Source organism: Balaenoptera ricei, chromosome 17 (assembly GCF_028023285.1).
Source record: "Balaenoptera ricei isolate mBalRic1 chromosome 17, mBalRic1.hap2, whole genome shotgun sequence".
Lineage (NCBI taxonomy): Eukaryota > Metazoa > Chordata > Mammalia > Artiodactyla > Balaenopteridae > Balaenoptera > Balaenoptera ricei.
The window spans coordinates 75,373,249-75,391,184 of NC_082655.1; the positions used below are offsets into that span (position 1 = coordinate 75,373,249).

At 41.1% G+C, this 17,936-nt stretch overlaps 1 protein-coding gene across 2 annotated transcripts in view; it reads left to right on the top strand.

The window, feature by feature from the left end:
- The window catches only part of CA8 (carbonic anhydrase 8), a 91,123-nt gene that overhangs the window by 64,899 nt on the left and 8,288 nt on the right, over positions 1 to 17,936 (top strand). For both annotated transcript variants that reach the window (XM_059902050.1, XM_059902049.1), the window contains one exon: positions 7,113 to 7,282. In XM_059902050.1, coding sequence (XP_059758033.1) covers positions 7,113 to 7,247 — 135 coding nt within the window. In that variant the 3' untranslated portion in view covers positions 7,248 to 7,282. The remainder of the gene's footprint in view (positions 1 to 7,112; positions 7,283 to 17,936) is intronic.

The following is a 17,936-nucleotide window of genomic DNA, read 5'->3' on the forward strand; positions in this document are numbered from 1 at the left end:
CTCAACCACATGGCCATACCTGATTGCAGGGGAGGCTGAGAAGTGAATTCTGGCTTCACATCCAAGAAGAAGAAATGGATTTGATGATCAGATTAGCTCAAGTTGAGGAAGAGGCAAGATAGCCCAGCTGAGTGCAAAACCCCAGTGTAGGGAGAGGAGATGGCACCACATAGGGAACTAGGGACTTGTCCAAGGGCCTTGGGAACAGCCAGGAGGGAGTGAGTCCAGGACAGGAGAGAGTATCTCCAAGATGCGGAGAAGAAAGGTTAATAGTGACAAATGCTACAGAGAATTTAAGTAGGATGTATGCTGCCCACCCAGGTAGAAAATAACTGCGCCGTATGAACACGTGCCCAGATGCCACTGCTGGGTTCTCACCCTTGACTCCTGTGTCTTGCTCTTGTGTGTTCACTGGTGGATCCTGGTATTGACGCTTCTCTGTTGCTCAGCTTTGGCTTCTCTTCTCCAGTATTATTCCTCCACCATCCCTTCCATTATGCTGCACTCGGTGCCAGGTCAACACCCCAGCCCGTCCAACCAGTTTGCCTTGAGGCTCTACCATGGAGAAAACCTTCATTTCTCTTCAGAGTTGCCATCATTGCAAACAAGATTCATGGACAAGGACCATCAGTGCCAATTAACTGAATTGTTAACTGAAGTGAGATGTTTCCATGGAGTGTTCAGCTGAAAGGAGAAGGGGACCAAGGGTCAAAGTTTTAGCTGGCGTTAGTCACGAGGAGAGGAGACTGGCAGAGGTAGTAGAAGCAGCTCAGGGTCTACAGTCACATTTGTTCAGCAGTTTAAAGGTAATTTTCTAAAAATAGGTCAAATCTTTTAGTGAAAAATAAAATTTTTCTCTATAACCACAATAAATGTCTATTTATTGCAAGTCAGTTCGAATTAACCTTGCTGAGCCACAGAAAAGAAAATTCTCAGTTCCACTTAGAATTCCATTAAGGATTCCCTTGCTAGCACGGTATGGGGAATGTTAACTGACAGTCTGTAAATGTGAACGAGGATGTTTTACTTCCACGTCGACCAGTATGCTCTGCGAAAATCCAGAGACAAATCATCATGCCTTTCAGTCTCGCCGTCTTCAAAGGGAGCCTTGCTTTGTATTGTCCCTTTGAGTAAGGCCAGTGGCAAAGTCTAGCCCTAACTCACTAAGTGACGCTCCTCAATTATTGGGAAATAAGCTGTATCTTCCTCAAAGGGAGCCAGAGCCAAAGGAATGTACATTGGAAGGAATAATCCCAACTGCTCTTGGAAATAGATGACTTTCCAGTTAGCTGTGGCTTTTCAAGGAAAAAGATGTAGGTTCTTTTAGCACAGACCTCCATTATAGCATCTGTTCAGAGGGCAGGAATGTTGAAATGGACACACACACACACACTCGCGTGTATATTAAAATGGAATTTAGAGTGATTTAGGAAAAAATTATAATTTTAGGAGAATATAAATCAGTCTGTCCTTGACTTGACTGTTTCACTGTTGCTGCTCATACAATTTCATAGAAAGCAGAGCCCAAAATAGAGAAGGTCCAGAGAGGGCAGTAAAAACAAGAGGAACCCCAGAGAGAGGATGTGATTCTAGAATCAAAACCAAGAAAAATTGAGAAGGCTTATCCTGTTGTACTTAAAGAGGAGCAGAGAAATATAGAGACGGAGGCAGAAAGAGAGAGACAGAGGATTGATATAGAACATAACAAAAGGAATAGCAAACGGCAGGTGGAGTGGCTACTAAGTTGATTATATTGAGAAATAGAAAACTTTGTGTTGAAAAAATGTGTCCTCTTATAGGCGTAACATGTAATTAAGCAGCTGGATATTATTGTAGAAACAATTGTATCTTGAAATGCGTCATCTGTCACAGGATAATAGTGTCTGCACTTGCAACGTAATTAAGGAAAAAGCTCTAGATCATAATGCTTTCCTAGGAAATGCACAGCTGCTGGAGGGGTGTGGGGAAGAGAAGGAGCCAGCGGCTGAAGTGTGGTGTTGACAGCTAAGCCTGTCGTGGACCATTTGCATCTTCCTGGGCACTAAGAATTCTAGCATCTGGGACGGGAAGCTCCTGATTGGTTGACTTTTTCATGTTATTCCTGGTTAGCACACCCTATGCTAGGGGAAAAAACCCACACAATTGGATGGATTTGGATGAGTGTAATTTAAAACATTTAAAAAAGTGATCTGTAACCATTAAATTACTGTAAGATAAACAGTGGTCTAAGCATTAGGAAGCCAAAGTAAAAAAAAAAAATTTTTTTTTTCAGCTGGATTGTTTTTTGTTTTTTGTTTTTAAATTAATTTATTTTTTGGCTCCGTTGGGTCTTCGTTGCTATGCACAGGCTTTCTCTAGTTGCGGCGAGTGGGGGCTACTCTTCGTTGCGGTGCGCGGGCTTCTCATTATGGTGGCTTCTCTTGTTGCAGAGCACGGGCTCTAGGCATGCAGGCTTCAGTAGTTGTGGCTCGCGGGCTCTAGAGCTCAGGCTCAGTAGTTGTGGCATGCGGGCTTCAGTAGTTGTGGCTCATGGGCTGTAGAGCACAGGCTCAGTAGTTGTGGCGCACGGGCTTACTTGCTCCGCGGCATGTGGGATCTTCCTGGGCCAGGGCTCAAACCTGTGTCCCTTGCATTGGCAGGCAGATTCTTAACCACTGCGCCACCAGGGAAGTCCTGGATTGTTTTTTGTTTTTGTTTTTGTTTGGTTTTTTTTGGCTGCACTGTGAGGCTTAGTTCCCTGACCAGGGATTGAACCCAGGCCATGGCAGTGAAAGCACAGAGTCCTAACCACTGGACCACCAGGGAGCTCCCTCAGCTGGATTGTTACATTTGGAAATGGGATTCTGAGAGCAGAATAAAAATACCAAATTTAATCAACTCTGACAACGGAAATTGTAAGACACATTCTGATTTCACAGTGACATTAAAATGTGAACAATATTCAGGATTGATCAAATGTGGTATTTTGATATAATGGCACATGTACAAATATGTGAGCATGCACATACACACACACACAAATAATTGATTCTTCAGTTTTACTCTCATTTTCCTGTCTTTTTTCTCCCTACTTTTTCTGCATTTTCCTCTTACTCATCTGCTTCTATTTCTTAACTTACGTACTTTTCCCAAATTAGATGTGTCTGTCTTTGTTTATTCCTTTCTCTTTCAACTTCAAGTAACGCCAGTGAAACAGAGGAATATAGATGTTGTTATTGGTTTTCACCGTGTGGATATACGCCTGTTAGAACTCGGAAAACCATCTTCAATTTTGTTTCCTCCCAATCTTGCCTCTTCTTCATCCTTCCGCATTTCAGACTTCCTATGGATTGAAAAGGGGGACTCTTCCTAGCCCGATTTCTGCCACGGGATGCTTGTGGCCTGTGGGGTCTGGGAGCCCGTCTGGTCTTGGACCTCTGAGGAGCAGGCTTTTTTATGCTCCATGTGGGATTTGAGTGGCCTTTAACCCTGAAGACCAGGATGCTGCAGGACCCCAGCACGGTTATGTTTGAAAATGATTCCAAGTGATTTGGAACATTTGTTGTGCATTTTCTTCTGTGTCCATGTTTCTCTAATTTGTGTGTGCAACAGAATCCCCCCCGGGAGGGCATGTTAAAACACAGACCACTGGGCTGCACCCCAGAGTTGCTGATTTGGTGAGTCTGGGGCACTTAGTCCAGGAAGCACACTTTGAGAACCACTGTTTCTCATCTACCCGCATTTATGTCCCCAGCTAATTGAGGTCAGCAGTCTTAACACCAGAATGCTGAGTGCCTGAAGGCCAGTGTGCTGGGCGGCACTAGACCAGTCCTGTCCGATGGAAACACCATGTGAGCCGCATGTGTGAGAGAAAATTGTCTAGTAGCCACAGTAAAAACGTCAAAATAAACAGGTGAAGTTAATTCAGGTAGTCTGTTTCAACCCAGTGAATCAAAAATATCATTTTAACGTGTAATCAGTATAACAGACCATTGATGAGAATTTTCACATCGTTATTTTCATATGAAGTCTGACTTTGTGTGTATGAATCCTACATTTCCAGTACATCTCAGTTCAGACTAACAACATTTCGAGTGCTTGGTGGCCGCGTGGGGCTGGCTGATGGCTACTGTCCTTAAGCAGTGAAACTCTAGGACTTTCTCTTGCTCCTGCGAGACTGCCTCTGTCCTTTCTTAAAATGCATTATTTTTAGGGACTTGCGAGAAAGTTTGTGTGTATTTCTTCAGCATCTTCCATGACACAGAGCACTTCCCATGGAGTCACGAGCTCTGTAATCTCTATGTCTGGAGTAAGTTTCAATCTGTGTGGCTCATTAGTAACTATCCTAATGATGGGACGACAGTGGCCGAGCCCAGAGCTGGGGATTGGGATGAGAGGAGAGTTTGCATCAAGTGTTCCTGGGGAAAGAAAGTTCTCTTCTCTAAGCTCTTCCTCAAAAAAAAAAAAAAAAAAAAAAAAGATCAAATTAAGGAGTGATCAGTGACAGAATGAGGGTTGTTTTAGGGATGAAAGGTCAGGAAGAGAGAGCAATGAGTTTAGAAAGAAAGTTAATAATGGGGTAGAAGAAAATGAAACTAAAACAACAAGGTTCAGTACAGGAAAGGTGGAGAGATATGTATGTGTGTATATATATATATATGAAATCTCATTATATATACACATATATGGACTATTTAAGTACAATTTGCTTTGTTCCCTCTATTTGACTACTATCACAAGGAATTCTGTTCCTCTAATTCACGTATCATCATCGCCTGGTGATGAAAGAGAATAAGATGAGAACACCGACTTTTATGTGTTATTCTTCTCTTTTTTCTCTTTTAACATGATGACACATGAACTGCAGGTCAAAATAAGTCTATTATAGGATGTGCATAGGACCTCGGAAACTACTAAAATTAATGAGTGCCAAACCTCAGACCCTAGAAATTAGCCCTTTAAATGCACTCATAAAGAAAGCAGTTTGAAAGCTGAACTTTGAGTGAATCATCGGGGTCCTGCAATAAGGTTGCAGTAAATGTCTTAGACCCACTGGCCTGCCACCCGGGTTCAGAGGAGAGTGGCTGCTCAGCTCTGCTACCTTCAGAAGGTGAGGACTTGTCTCTGAAGAGTTGGAGCTCTGCCCTCTCCATCTCTCTCTTTCAAATTGGCTAAAAACAAATACCGTGTTCAAGTAGAGTAGCATTAAAAATCGATGAAATCGTACATCCTGATATATGGGATAATGATCGTCTCTGTACAGCCATGACATTTGAATTTTGCTGAAGACTTTTATCCTGGAATATTATTCTGTTCCTTTCTCACTCTGTCTCATTTCAACGTGAGATAACGCAGTGTGTAATACTTGAAACCATTTGAAGTGACTAAAGGGTTCCGAGGGGTGGTTACTTCAGAAAAATTGGCATTTCAGAGAGATGTGTTTTACAGGGGATTCTCATGCCGCCGTGGCTCTAGACATTTTTCAGATGCAGCAAGCAATATGGGTGCTGCCATATTCCCCCTTCTAAGACCCTGTGACGGTCTAGTGGAAGACCATTATGTAGATTAAACAACTAATGGCTTAGCTGACTGGCACTTCTATATAAATACAGCATGTGGCAGTTATTTTAAAAAACAGGACAATTCTAGTTGGATCAGGCTTATTATCCCATTTAGTGAAATCAAACAGTATTTGAAGACATGGAAAAATAGAACATTAGAAGTCAAATTTCTAACCTGGGTTCTGATCTAACAAGCCATTTAATTTTCCCCAACTCTTGTTTTCCGACACATATATGAATGGTTTGAATCTTGTGAGGTTCAACTCTTTTGGAGTCAGGAAGCTCTTCTTAAGAAACTACTACACAGGTAAATTTTTACATGTCATTCAGGAGTTTCATGGGTCCTCTAAAGTCTAGGGGTTTCTAGACTTTTATTTGAGCCCTGAATTAGTTAATCTTTCACATTTTTTTCACCTTATGATTGGGAGAAGTCTGTGGGTGTGCTGTATGAACCTTTGTAGACAGAAGCCTCTGATTCACAGATGGTGAACTTTTGGTGGATTGGTGCTGTTCAGATCACATTTGCTCAACATCCTGGGATAAATGCCAGATGTAGGGTCTACTGATGACTAGAATTTCTGAAGAGGTGGCTGTGGAGCTGGGAAAGGAGCAGGTGGGCTTGGAATTGTCAGACCCGGCTAATTTGGAAACTTCCTTAACCCCTGTGGCCTCAGTTTCTCCTTTTGTGTAAGGAGTGAAGAATATCTGTGGCATGTGATTTTATGGGGCATTTAAATGAAATAACAGACGATGACTTAACAGAGGTAAGTCAACTGCTAGATGGCAGTGAGCCTGGCGAATGCTTATCACGTGTTTACTTGTTGTTCAGACACTTCCCAGAGGGTTGTGTAGGCAGACTATAGATTCTTAGGAGGTGCAGACCCGGCAAGTCAGGGAAACTGCAGTGCACTTGATGGGAACGGTCCCGTGGGACTGTGCGAACCTCTTCGTGTGTAACAGGAAACCACGGTATCTGGGGAGGCTTCCTGAAAAGGGAGATGAACTTGAAAATCGCTCTTGCCAAGGGAGGAAGATGGGCTTAAACTTTTGGAAAATCAGAGGCACTCTTTGGACCTGTGCTCTCCAGAGGGCTAGACAAACAGCAAAGAGAGTCTTTTGATGAAAAAACCTCCATCTAATACATTTAACATCTGGTCAGTGTTAGCATACAGTAACACCAGAATTCATTACTTAAAGAGATACTTGGGAAGCATTTCAGAACACTGCTTCATTTGTTCACTTTTTCTCATTATGTCACAGGCGGCCGTAAGAGCTTCTTGAGAGAAGTGTGTATCATTTTTGTACAGACAGATCCAGCAGGTTTCCATGGCAGTTTGGGTTGTCTGCAGACCTTCATACCCCTACTTCTGCAGTCTTCATTCTTCTTGCAGGGGTTGTGTCTAATGTCTTAGGTCTGGAAGGATGAAGTTCTTTTTCTCTCTTTGAAGTTTAATTTTAATTGTCTCTTTCTAAATTCTTATAATTTATGCATATTTTAAGCCATCGATGAAACTGCAGTCTTGTTCATGGCCGGTAAGTGATTAATCTGTTTTGTTCTGCTTTTATTTTCAGATTGAAGAATTTCGAAGGCTGAGGACACACGCAAAAGGGGCAGAGCTTGTGGAAGGCTGTGATGGGATTTTGGGAGACAATTTTAGACCCACTCAGCCACTCAGTGACAGAGTCATAAGAGCCGCGTTTCAGTAGCTGAAGAGAGCAGGAGCCGGTGCGTCTTCATCTGGGTATGTTCGGATTAAGCAAGGAAAATGAGGTACACAGCTGATGAGCCTGTCACACCAAAGCGACTCTCATGATGATCCTCATAATTTTGCAATGTTAACGCACTTCATTTAAATCTAGGACACATTCTCAAGCCCCATTAATTACAAGTCAGGTGGTTTGTAAAAATTTCATGCGGTGTTGGACAGAAATCTACAGTCCTTACGTTTTCGAGCAGAGCAGCCTTTCATTCTAAGTTTTGCTCTAATATCAGCTTCCATAAGGGAAGGTGCCTGAGGCAGGGGAACAGTGACACGCAAGTACCTGTTTGGTACTTTACTATGTTGTCGCACCCTTGAAACTGCAGCTGTCACCTCCTATTGATGGGGGAGCATAAGGGAAGGGACTGGGGGACCTGTTGAGCCTCAAAGTGGCCCTTGTTCAGTGCAGATTTGGTCGTCTTGCTTATCGGGGTAGGTAGGTGAGGGCAGATCTGGCATGAATGAAAATACTTGTCCTGTGGAAGTGCTTTCATTCGATAGATCAAGAAGCCCTTGCTAATTATCTGAATGTAGTATGTTTCTGTATTGATTAAAACATAATCTGTACATTTTAATATATCGAATTCAATGTATGTATTCCTTACCCTTAAGGACTAACAAAGTAAAACATCACAAACATGGAAAAGATAAAATATACATAAATGCCTCTGTACTGGGTTACTTCTTCACCTTGTAGATTGCCCAAGGGCGTGTACCTAGGTCAGTGTGCATTGCTGGGAAACCACTGCTTCTCGTAAGAGGGAAGCGTCTGTTGGAACAGTTTCCTAGGAGTCAGGTAAGAGCTCTGACTGTTTAATGGGCCGTTAAGAGTATGTACTCTCATCCCATGTGAAGGGTGCAATGGACCGGGGAGTCACAGAGGAACAGAAATCTCTGGCCTCAGGGAGCTCACAGTCTCATGAGCCAGACAGCTGATAAAGGAATTTTAAAGGGTGATCACTTTGTCCGCGTGTTTCCCTCTGCATTTTTCTTGCCCCTCTATTATTACTCCACTCATGCACCCAGTACTCCAGCCAATCTGTCTTTTCTCTTCTGTGAATGTGCTTTGCTCACCCAGTCCTTCCCCGCTCTCCTTTTGCTCCTTGAAACCCTAGCTGACTACAGGCCCAACTCGCCTACCGCCCTCAGCAGGAATTCTCTCCTTATCCCTTATATTGTACCTCTTGTTTCACATTTTTTCTTCCAATTAGCTGTTTGTATGTTTCTTATTTCCTGTGTCAGATTTCAAGCTTCTTAAGGGTTGAAACGTGTTGATTTTACTTTGAATCCATCATGGCACGTAACACTTGGAGTCATGGATGTCGTTAGGGAAATCAGAAATTCCTTAGAACTTATGTGTGTCCTGTATCAGCCAACCGTGTTCCAGTCCTTCGTTCCTTCTCAGTTTCTGTGTCAGCCAGTAGATGATGGGGATGATGGAGATGATGATGATGAGGCCAGGCAAAGTCACCTGTGGGAGGAATGAGAAGGAACTTTCAGTAATTCATATATGATAACAATGGAGAACATCCCAGAGTGCTTTAAGCTGAGCCTTATAATGAATGAGCTAAAGAATTAAAATAACATTCAGTCAGAAATCATTATTGAGCACCTACTATGTGACTGGTTCTGTGTATACAGAGATGAGAAGAACAGATGTGGTCTCTGCCCTCATAAAAGCTAGAGTCTGAGATGGGGAACCTGACAATGGAGAAACAAACACTTCTGGCACAGGGAGGTCAGCTCCGTGCTTTGCGACCACCTAGAGGGGTGGGATAAGGAGGGTGGGAGGGAGACGCAAGAGGGAGGGGATATGGGGATATACGTATGCATATAGCTGATTCACTTTGTTATACAGCGGAAAGTAACACAACACTGTAAAGCAATTATACTCCAATAAAGATGTTAAAAAAAAATACACAGTTACAAACTGTAATAAATTCCATGAATGAAAAGAACCAAGAGATGGAGTGAAGGAGATTTCAGATAGAGGGAATATCTTTTGCAGAGACCCTGAGGGCCCAGTCTCTGTGGAGGTGATAAGAATTTGATACATTGATGCACCTGAAAGAAGCCTTGTGAGTCTAGGGTATGGAAATGAAAAGGGAAGGTCAGGCAGGGCCTATGACTTAGAGGGCCTCGGCAGCCGTGTTAAGACATCTTTATTTCATCGTCAGTGTGCTGAGATCTAAGCGTTCTTAGGGGAGTGGCCTTCTCAGGAGATCACAGTGGCTGGAGAACGAATGGATCAGATTATTGTGGGCCAGGCTGTGGCGGTGGGAGGATATGTTAGAGGTCCACTGGGTAGCCAAGGTGAAAGGCATGCAGGCATGGATACCAGCCTAGGAGCAGTACAGATGGAGAGAAGTTGACATATGTGAAAGGGTCTTGGAAAGTGATATCTAGGGATAAATTGGACGAGGGTGGGGGGAGATGGAAATATCAAAGATAACACCCGGGGTTTGGGGCTTTAGAAACTGTGTGGCTAGAGTGCCATTGAGTGACAAGAGGGAAGCCGGAGGAGGCTGTCTGAGATGGAGAGCGGGAGGGGACTGAGAGAGGCTTGTCAGTCACAACAGTGGGCCTGGCATGAAGGAAGCTGGAATTTCGAGAGCGGAGATCAGAAAAGAGGTTTGAACAGAATGTGGGAGTCGTGGGCATAGAGATTTTATACATACAAGTGTGTACGTATAATGTTCTCATGCTACCTGGGGATGACCTCGGATGTTCCTCAAATCTTACGGGATGCTTTATGACAAGTTAACCAAAGCACAGAGAAGTTAGGTCATCTGCTCAAAGCCATTGGGCAGTGAGACTGGAAGTTGGACCCAAGCAACCTGCCTGGCAGAGCCGCTTGTTGCAAGCACTGCAGGACAGGGGTCAGGGAGCGTCGCCACGCTGGCGCTCAGGGCGGCAGGACGACGATGGAGGCGCTTGCAGTGGGCGGAAGTTGGGTGTGAAGGGAGGGGGTGGAGATACCTTGTGATGGCAGCTTCAGACAAGCGGGGGAAGGGGAGGCGGAGCGGGGAACGGAAGGCTGCGGCGATGGTGGGGGGGGGAGTGAAGGAGGCTTTTTTTAATTGAGATATAATTGACATATACCATTGTGTAAGTTTAAGGTGTATGATGTGTGTTTTGATTTGATCCCTTTTTTAAAAAATTATTTATTTATTAATTTATTTATTTTTGGCTGTGTTGGGTCTTCGTTTCTGTGCGAGGGCTTTCTCTAGTTGCGGTGAGCGGGGGCCACTTTTCATCACGGCGCGCGGGCCTCTCACTGTCGCAGCCTCTCTTGTTGCGGAGCACAGGCTCCAGACGCGCAGGCTCAGCAGTTGTGGCTCACGGGCCCAGCTGCTCCGCGGCATGTGGGATCTTCCCAGACCAGGGCTCGAACCCGTGTCCCCTGCATTGGCAGGCAGATTCTCAACCGCTGCGCCGCCAGGGGAGCCCTGATCCATTTTTATATTACGATATGATTCCCACCTTGGCATTGGCTAACACCTCTGTCATGTCCCATTTATATCATTTCCTTTCTTGTGGTGGGAATGAGACTTTTTTTTTTAAACAAAAGAAGTAGTAAAACTTTTCTGTATGTGGGGGGGGGGGTAAATGAGCCAGTGGATGGGCGGGGCTGAAGGTGCTGTTTCTCGAGGGCCGAGTCCTAGCAGTGAAGTCCCTGAAAAGTTGCCAGGGGATGGGGTCCTCGGCACAGGTGGAGACTGACTTTTGTTATGGGAATGGACACTTTGTGTGCTATCACAGGAAGGAAGGAGCTGGCGGTTTATAGACAGCGTTTCACGACTTGCTTTACTGTTTAAGGAGGGTTGGGTAGAAGCTAGAAGAGGTTCTAGCTGCCAGGCAGCTGGGCGATGGGTGCAGAGTGAGGGTCCGGAGGGCTTACGGGCACGACCCGGACGGAGGGCCAGGCAGAGAAGGGCGGTGAGGTTGGTGAATGTGAATTTATGAACTTCCCCAGTGTAGGTTTGGTATACTCTCTGTGAATGTCGCTAACTATAAATGATGCTTTTTATGAAATAAGATTATTGGCTTGAATTTTTGATCCATATCTGGTCCTACACCAGAATTGCCTGTCTCTAAATATTTAAATAACCATCACTACTTTATCTCTCTCTTGCACACACACACACACACACACAAACACTCTCTTAAATGTTTATGAAAAGATTACATATATTTCAGATACTTCATATTCATAGTATGATAGGAGGACAGTGTGTAATTTTCAGTCTTCGATTAATTGCAGTTTAGATATTTTAAGAGAGAGGATGGATTTATGTCCTAGTCTTGGTGGCTGCGATTACTTAAAGGAGGTCATTTTCCCCCAAATTCCATAAGAATGGTGCAGAAATTCTTTCAAAGGCGACTTCACTTCTGACCGTATCCTTTTATGAATACATTTTTGATCCTTTTATCTTGAAATGTGTAATACAAATCTAGTCATACTGCTACATAAAAATTATATTGGGAAATCAGACTTATGGATGTGTGCTTTTTATTTGATATTTAATAATGCCCTAAGGCAGGTAATTCAAATTTTTATTAAAGTGAAATGATTTGACAGTCAGACTTTGAATTTAATGCATGAATGTTTCATTTAAGCTCTTGGAACTGAAAAGGAAAAAAAAACTTTTTTTCTGATAGTTCTCTAAAAAATGTTCAAAATAATTCAGATTTATTTTAGCCATGCTTTACTAAAATAACTTTAGTTTTTGGACTTAAAATGACATTTAGTTTTGCATGACATGTCTAGACATCTGGAGGGTTTTGATAACCAAGACTTATTACTCCCATGAATTATCTGTGACTTTTTATATTACCATTCAGGAAGTATGAACTATGGTTTTGTACTTGTTTAAAGAGTTAGCACATAAGTCACCCAGGTGCAGGGCTAGTTCAGATTTCTAGGAGCCAATTTACCCACTGAACTTTCTTTACGATGCAGGAGAACCAAATCTTAATAACAAACCAAAATAAGACCAAGCTTTATGTCCAGTTTCCTTGCTGCCCTTGGCATGATAATGTTGGTACTACCCTTCCAGTGAAATGATTATTTGCCTGTTTGTTTCATTAAGTATTAACCAATTTTTAGAAAGCTATTCTGACTGTTCAAAGATTTGCCTGCTTCCCCTGTGACTCAAATACTGTTAAACTGCACACATGTTTACAGTAACTATAGTTAATTATAATTATTTTCTGTAAAAACCAATGCCACAGAGCTCTTTAAATAACCTCCCTGTAAACAGGTAAATAAATATCCTACATTTCTTGGCAACATTATTTCCAATTACATTAATAATTTATCTATTTGTGAGATCTGTTATTTACATAAAACCCTGTTTCTTGAGTTGATTTAGCTTTAGAACAAAACAATATGATTAAACAACATATTTTTTTAGCCACAGAATTAATATAATTATGAATAAAAAATGTTTTCTCCAGAAAAAAATGTAACCTTCCTTCCCCCCCCTTAAAAGGGGAAAATATGTGTGCTCCAAATAGATGAGGAAAAAAAAAAAAACAGAAAAAAGGAAGAAGAAAAAAGAGGGTTATTAAACAAGTATCTCTGATCCCTGTGTCAAACTTACCCTCATATTTGGGCAAAGACCCGTTCTGGGTCTTTGAAGTCACATTCAGACTGTCCTGAACTCTTCCCCATGTATACTTTTGCAATTAATAATGTTATCTTCTTAGCTTTAATAAATGCTATAGCTGGCATCAATTTCATAGCAGCTTTCTTTTATAACCTAACAGAGTTGGAGGTTAGAAAAGACTAAGCCATTATGGAAAAGGAGGGGATTTGTGGGAAAGGGATAATGTCAACTCTGAATGACCAAGTAGGTAAAAGCTATTATCCTTTCAGGATAAATGGAAAGCTCAGAGCCATATTTTCAGTCAATAGAACTTGGACTGACTTCACTCCAATAATTTAATATGATGCACAGCATTAGGGTGAGAAATGAAAGCTCGATGGTAGAGCTATTTTCTATTTACTGTATCCTATAGAATTGCCCGAAAATGAATGGATTTCCTAAAGGATCTCAATATGATTTCAGGAAAAGGCCAAAATACCAAGGGTGGTCAACCCATCTATTATGTTTTGATTCTGTGATACAAAAATTGTTCTTAACCCAAGAATGAAAAGTATCAAAGCTGTATAGACATTTCTTCAAGATTAGTAAAGAAGGAAAATAATCCCTGCTTCCGTATCTGTCCTTTTTTCTTTTTTCAGTATTAGAAATGTTAATTTATTGTGGGTAAAAATTCCTGAATGATTTATTCCCCTCCCCACCCATGAATTTAAACAAAATTGTGTTTGGGAGGAAGGAAGGAGAACATCTTGCAGTCATGGGTCAGCTTTTATGTTGAACATTAATATATTATGATACCCTAAATATAGTAGATTTCATGATTTTAAACTTCATATATTTTCCATAAGAAAATCACCGAGACCAGGTTATCTCCTCTAAACATGTTGTATTATGTCTTTTTCCTCATGGATGCTCATTTTTGGTAATTTCCTCAAACCAGTTTTTAAATTTTATTTTTCCAGTTTGAGACTTATTAAGGAAACATTGTTCACAGAGAAGCATTCATTTCAGTTTCTTCCTCATTTACTATCTGTCCTTTCCAGTTCCTCTTTTCCATGATGAAGTTCACAGAGACTTAGGAAAGCGGGTTCATCGTAGACCCAGGGAACCGTGAAAGCCCAGCACACAAAGGGACCTTCCTGGAGGCCACTTGCTGTTGGAGTCCCCATGGCTCAGCCTGTGGCGCTTCCTCTCTTTGTAGGTGGATCATCTACACCCACAGCCTCTGTCACCACCAAATGCCGATGACCCTCTCATTTATCTGCCGACCCCAGGTCTCTCTGTTAAGTTCTAGAATTGGATGCCCAACCGTTTGCCTCACTTTTCTTTTGGATGCATCAAAGGCGTCTCACACTCAGTATATAAAAGATTGAATACATGATCATCCTTCGCAGACTTGGCTTTCTTCCAGTTTTCTTAGGAATTCAAGTCATACTTGCCACTTCTCACCTCACCTCACCTCACATTTCCAATTTATCGTCCAGTTCACAGATTCGCCTTCGGATAGCTCCCAAATCCATCTCTGTGATCATCGCAACCCATAAAGTTAGCATCAGCTCTCACCTGGGCTGTTGCAGGAACACCTGCCTCTCTTCTACGTAGGATTGTTGAAGAAAGATTTATAAAAATAAAAGACATGGGTGACAGAGAGCCCTCAAACTTGCGCGTCAACTCTGACTGACCGACATGAGCTGTCGAGAGTGTTGAGAAGGATTCTGCATCCACGGCTGAGCGCAGTGCGAAAGGGTGACAGGACTCACTGGTGACATCTGTCGCTGGGGGCTGGTGGCGGTATTGTAGTTTGTTATTCCCATCCGCAGTGGAAGGTTGGGTGATTGGCATCTGACTTAAATGTCTCAGCTCTGAAGGTGCAGAGTCTTGAATGGGTTTTGGAAAATTGACCTGTGTTACATCTACTGATATGTAGCTGGATGTTAGCAGTTATGGAGGAAATACAGAAACATGATGAAAAGACTGAAGTCCCCTGATCAACCTTCTTTTTAATATTTTCCTTTTCTTTTGTATTAGTTACTAAGCATAACTAAACATAGCAAATAGCTTACATATAGCAAAACCTAGGAGATCTGAAATCTCAGCATAGAAGTGAAATGGCATGAGGGTGATGGAAGGATCATGGCGTGAGAGTGGAGGAACTTACCTGCTCCAGGCCCTTTGTTAGGGATGGAAGCCATCTCCTGAAGAAGGGAAAAGGGTTTGTTAAAGAAGAAACCAGTTAAGGGAAAAGTAGGTACTGACATGCCACCCACAAGGGTGAGAAACAATGTATTTTAAAGTATTAAAAAAAAAAAAAAGCCATACCAAAAAATTGTCAATTTAACTATATAGGTGTTAGAGATATTTATATGTTAGTACAAATAGATTTGCCTTATTCTTTTGACTACTTCATTTTTTAAAAATTGAAGTATAGTTGATTTACAATGTTGTGTTAGTTTCAGGTGTACAGCAAAGTGATTCAGTAATATGTATATCTGTTCTTTTTCAGATTCTTTTCACTTATAGGTTATTACAAAACTTTGAGGATAGTTCCCTGTGCTATACAGTAGGTCCTGTTGGTTATGTATTTTATATATAATAGTGTGTATATCTTAATCCCAAACTTCTAATTTATTCCCCCCCCTTTCCCCTTTGGTAACCATAAATTTGTTTTCTATGTCTGTGGGTCTACTTCTGTTTTGTAAATAAGTTCATTTGTATCATTTTTTAAGATTCTACATATAAGTGATATCATATATTTGTCTTTCTCTTTCTGACTTACTTTACTTAGTATGATAACCTCTAGGTCCATCCATATTGCTGCAAATGGCATTATTTCCTTTCTTTTTATGGCTGAGTAATATTCCATTGTATACATAGACCACATCTTCTTTATGCATTCCTCTGTTGATGGACATTTAGGTTGCTTCCATGTCTTGGCTATTGTAAAGAGTGCTGCAGTGAACATTGGGGTGCATGTATCTTTTCGAATTATAGTTTTCTCTGGATATATGCCCAGGAGTGGGATCCCTGTATCATATGGTAACTCTATTTTTATTCTTTTAAGGAACCTCCATACTGTTGTCTGTAGTGGCTGTACCAATTTACATTCCCACCAACAGCGTAGGAAGGTTCCTTTTTCTCCACACCCTTTCCAGCATTTGTTATTTGTAGACTTTTTGATGATGGCCATTCTGACTGGTGTGATACTTCAGTTTTAATTAAACAAACATGCCAGTGAAAACTTGTTTTGGTAGCATACAAAGCTAAAATAGTCTAGACAATGCCCAATATCTTGGACAGAATCTGAAATATTTGTTGGATAATATGGAGGTTTCTCCAATCAAGAAATTTGCCACTATGTAACACCATTCTCACAGTAAACTAATTGTTAAAACCATAAAACCACATTGGTTTTGGATGGGTCTGTTTTCTATCACAGTGCTTCTTTAAATGCCTGCAAAATTTCTGAATTCTTATACTTTAGTGGTTAGAAACTCATAAAGGTCTTTAGGGCTTATCTGCAGAAAATATTCTCAAACACATCTTAGAAGCATGGAGTCGAACTGGATCTCAAAAAGTTATTTAATGGAGTCTTCTGCCTGAAAAGGTCTTCAGCTAAATTATTATTTAAAAAAAATTTTTTTTTTAATCAGTCATCAATTTCAGCTAAATTATTATAGATGATTGGTCCCCACATCTAGAAACAAATAAGCAAACAAACCTTCATTGTATGAGATACCTACTTCAGAGGTTCTTCTAATCCTGCATAATGCAAAAGGGAAAAAAAAAAAAAAAAAAAAAGAACCTCATGAAATACTCTCCCGGTAAAGTATGAACTGAATTGGAACACCATTTTGATAGTAATATTTTTTATGGTTTGCCATAAATGAATATTTTTGATGAATGTAACCAGTTATATTCCAAGTATTCTAAGATTTATGTTTTTCTTGTGTTTGCAGCATGTGAGAGTTCCTATAACCTTTACAGTGCAGAGAAACTCATGTAATTTTTCATAAATATGAGTGTTCATTCGATTTTAGTATGGGTACAATCAGTGGTTCTCTAATGGTATCATTTCTTTCAAGAATGATTATATTTATTGGGTCCCAGCAATTAAATCACTATAATGAGAAATAAAAGATTGTAAATAAGAATAACAATGTTATTAATCATCTAAATTAGTCACTTACGGCACATTCCTGGACCTGAAATATTTCCATAGGAAATAATGCTAAAATCCACATTTACTTATAATTAGACATAATACAAACCTTCTCTCATTATAATAGTTGCCCAAATCCCACTTCAACTTAATTTCATTGACTTTGATTTCTGGACTGAAAGCATTAAGCTTGAACCTAGTGAGAAATGTATAATATGTGCATTCAATTAAGAAGTAATTAGATATTCAATCACCCTTACAGCACACTAGGGATTAGGGAAGGAGGAAGAAAAATGTGACGCGCTGTAGTGTGTAACACAGTTTTGTTAATTAGTGTAGTGCTAATTGAGATTGAGAAAGTGTCAGAACAGTATAACATAGGTTTGCTTGTGAAGACCTTTAAAAGCTAAGTTTAGTGTTTTATGATACTTTGATGCAGAGTTGTATAGAATATACCAAACAATCTGATGTGTCCTTGAGTGTCAGTTAAAGTTTACCCATTCATTCTAAGTGACGCATACTAGTGAGTGATGAAGGGGAAAGAACAGCTGCTTTTTTATGTTTCTGACCCTCTGCTATATTTTATCTCATTTAATCCTCACAACGATCTTGTGAGGCATGTGCTTTTATTTCCATTTTAGAGATGGAGACCCTGAGGCTGAGAGGGGTTGAGTAACTTGCTCAGGGTCACAGCCAGTACAGGGCAAAGCCAGGGTTCACACCCAGGTAGGTTTCACTGCAAACCCTGAGCTCTTTTCACTACGCCTTTCAAATAACAAAGGGCAGATAATTATGAAGTCCTTGTATATCTTTGCCTCCTTATCTCTTTAGATAAGTTCCTGGGAATGAGATTTCTAGGGAAAAAGGA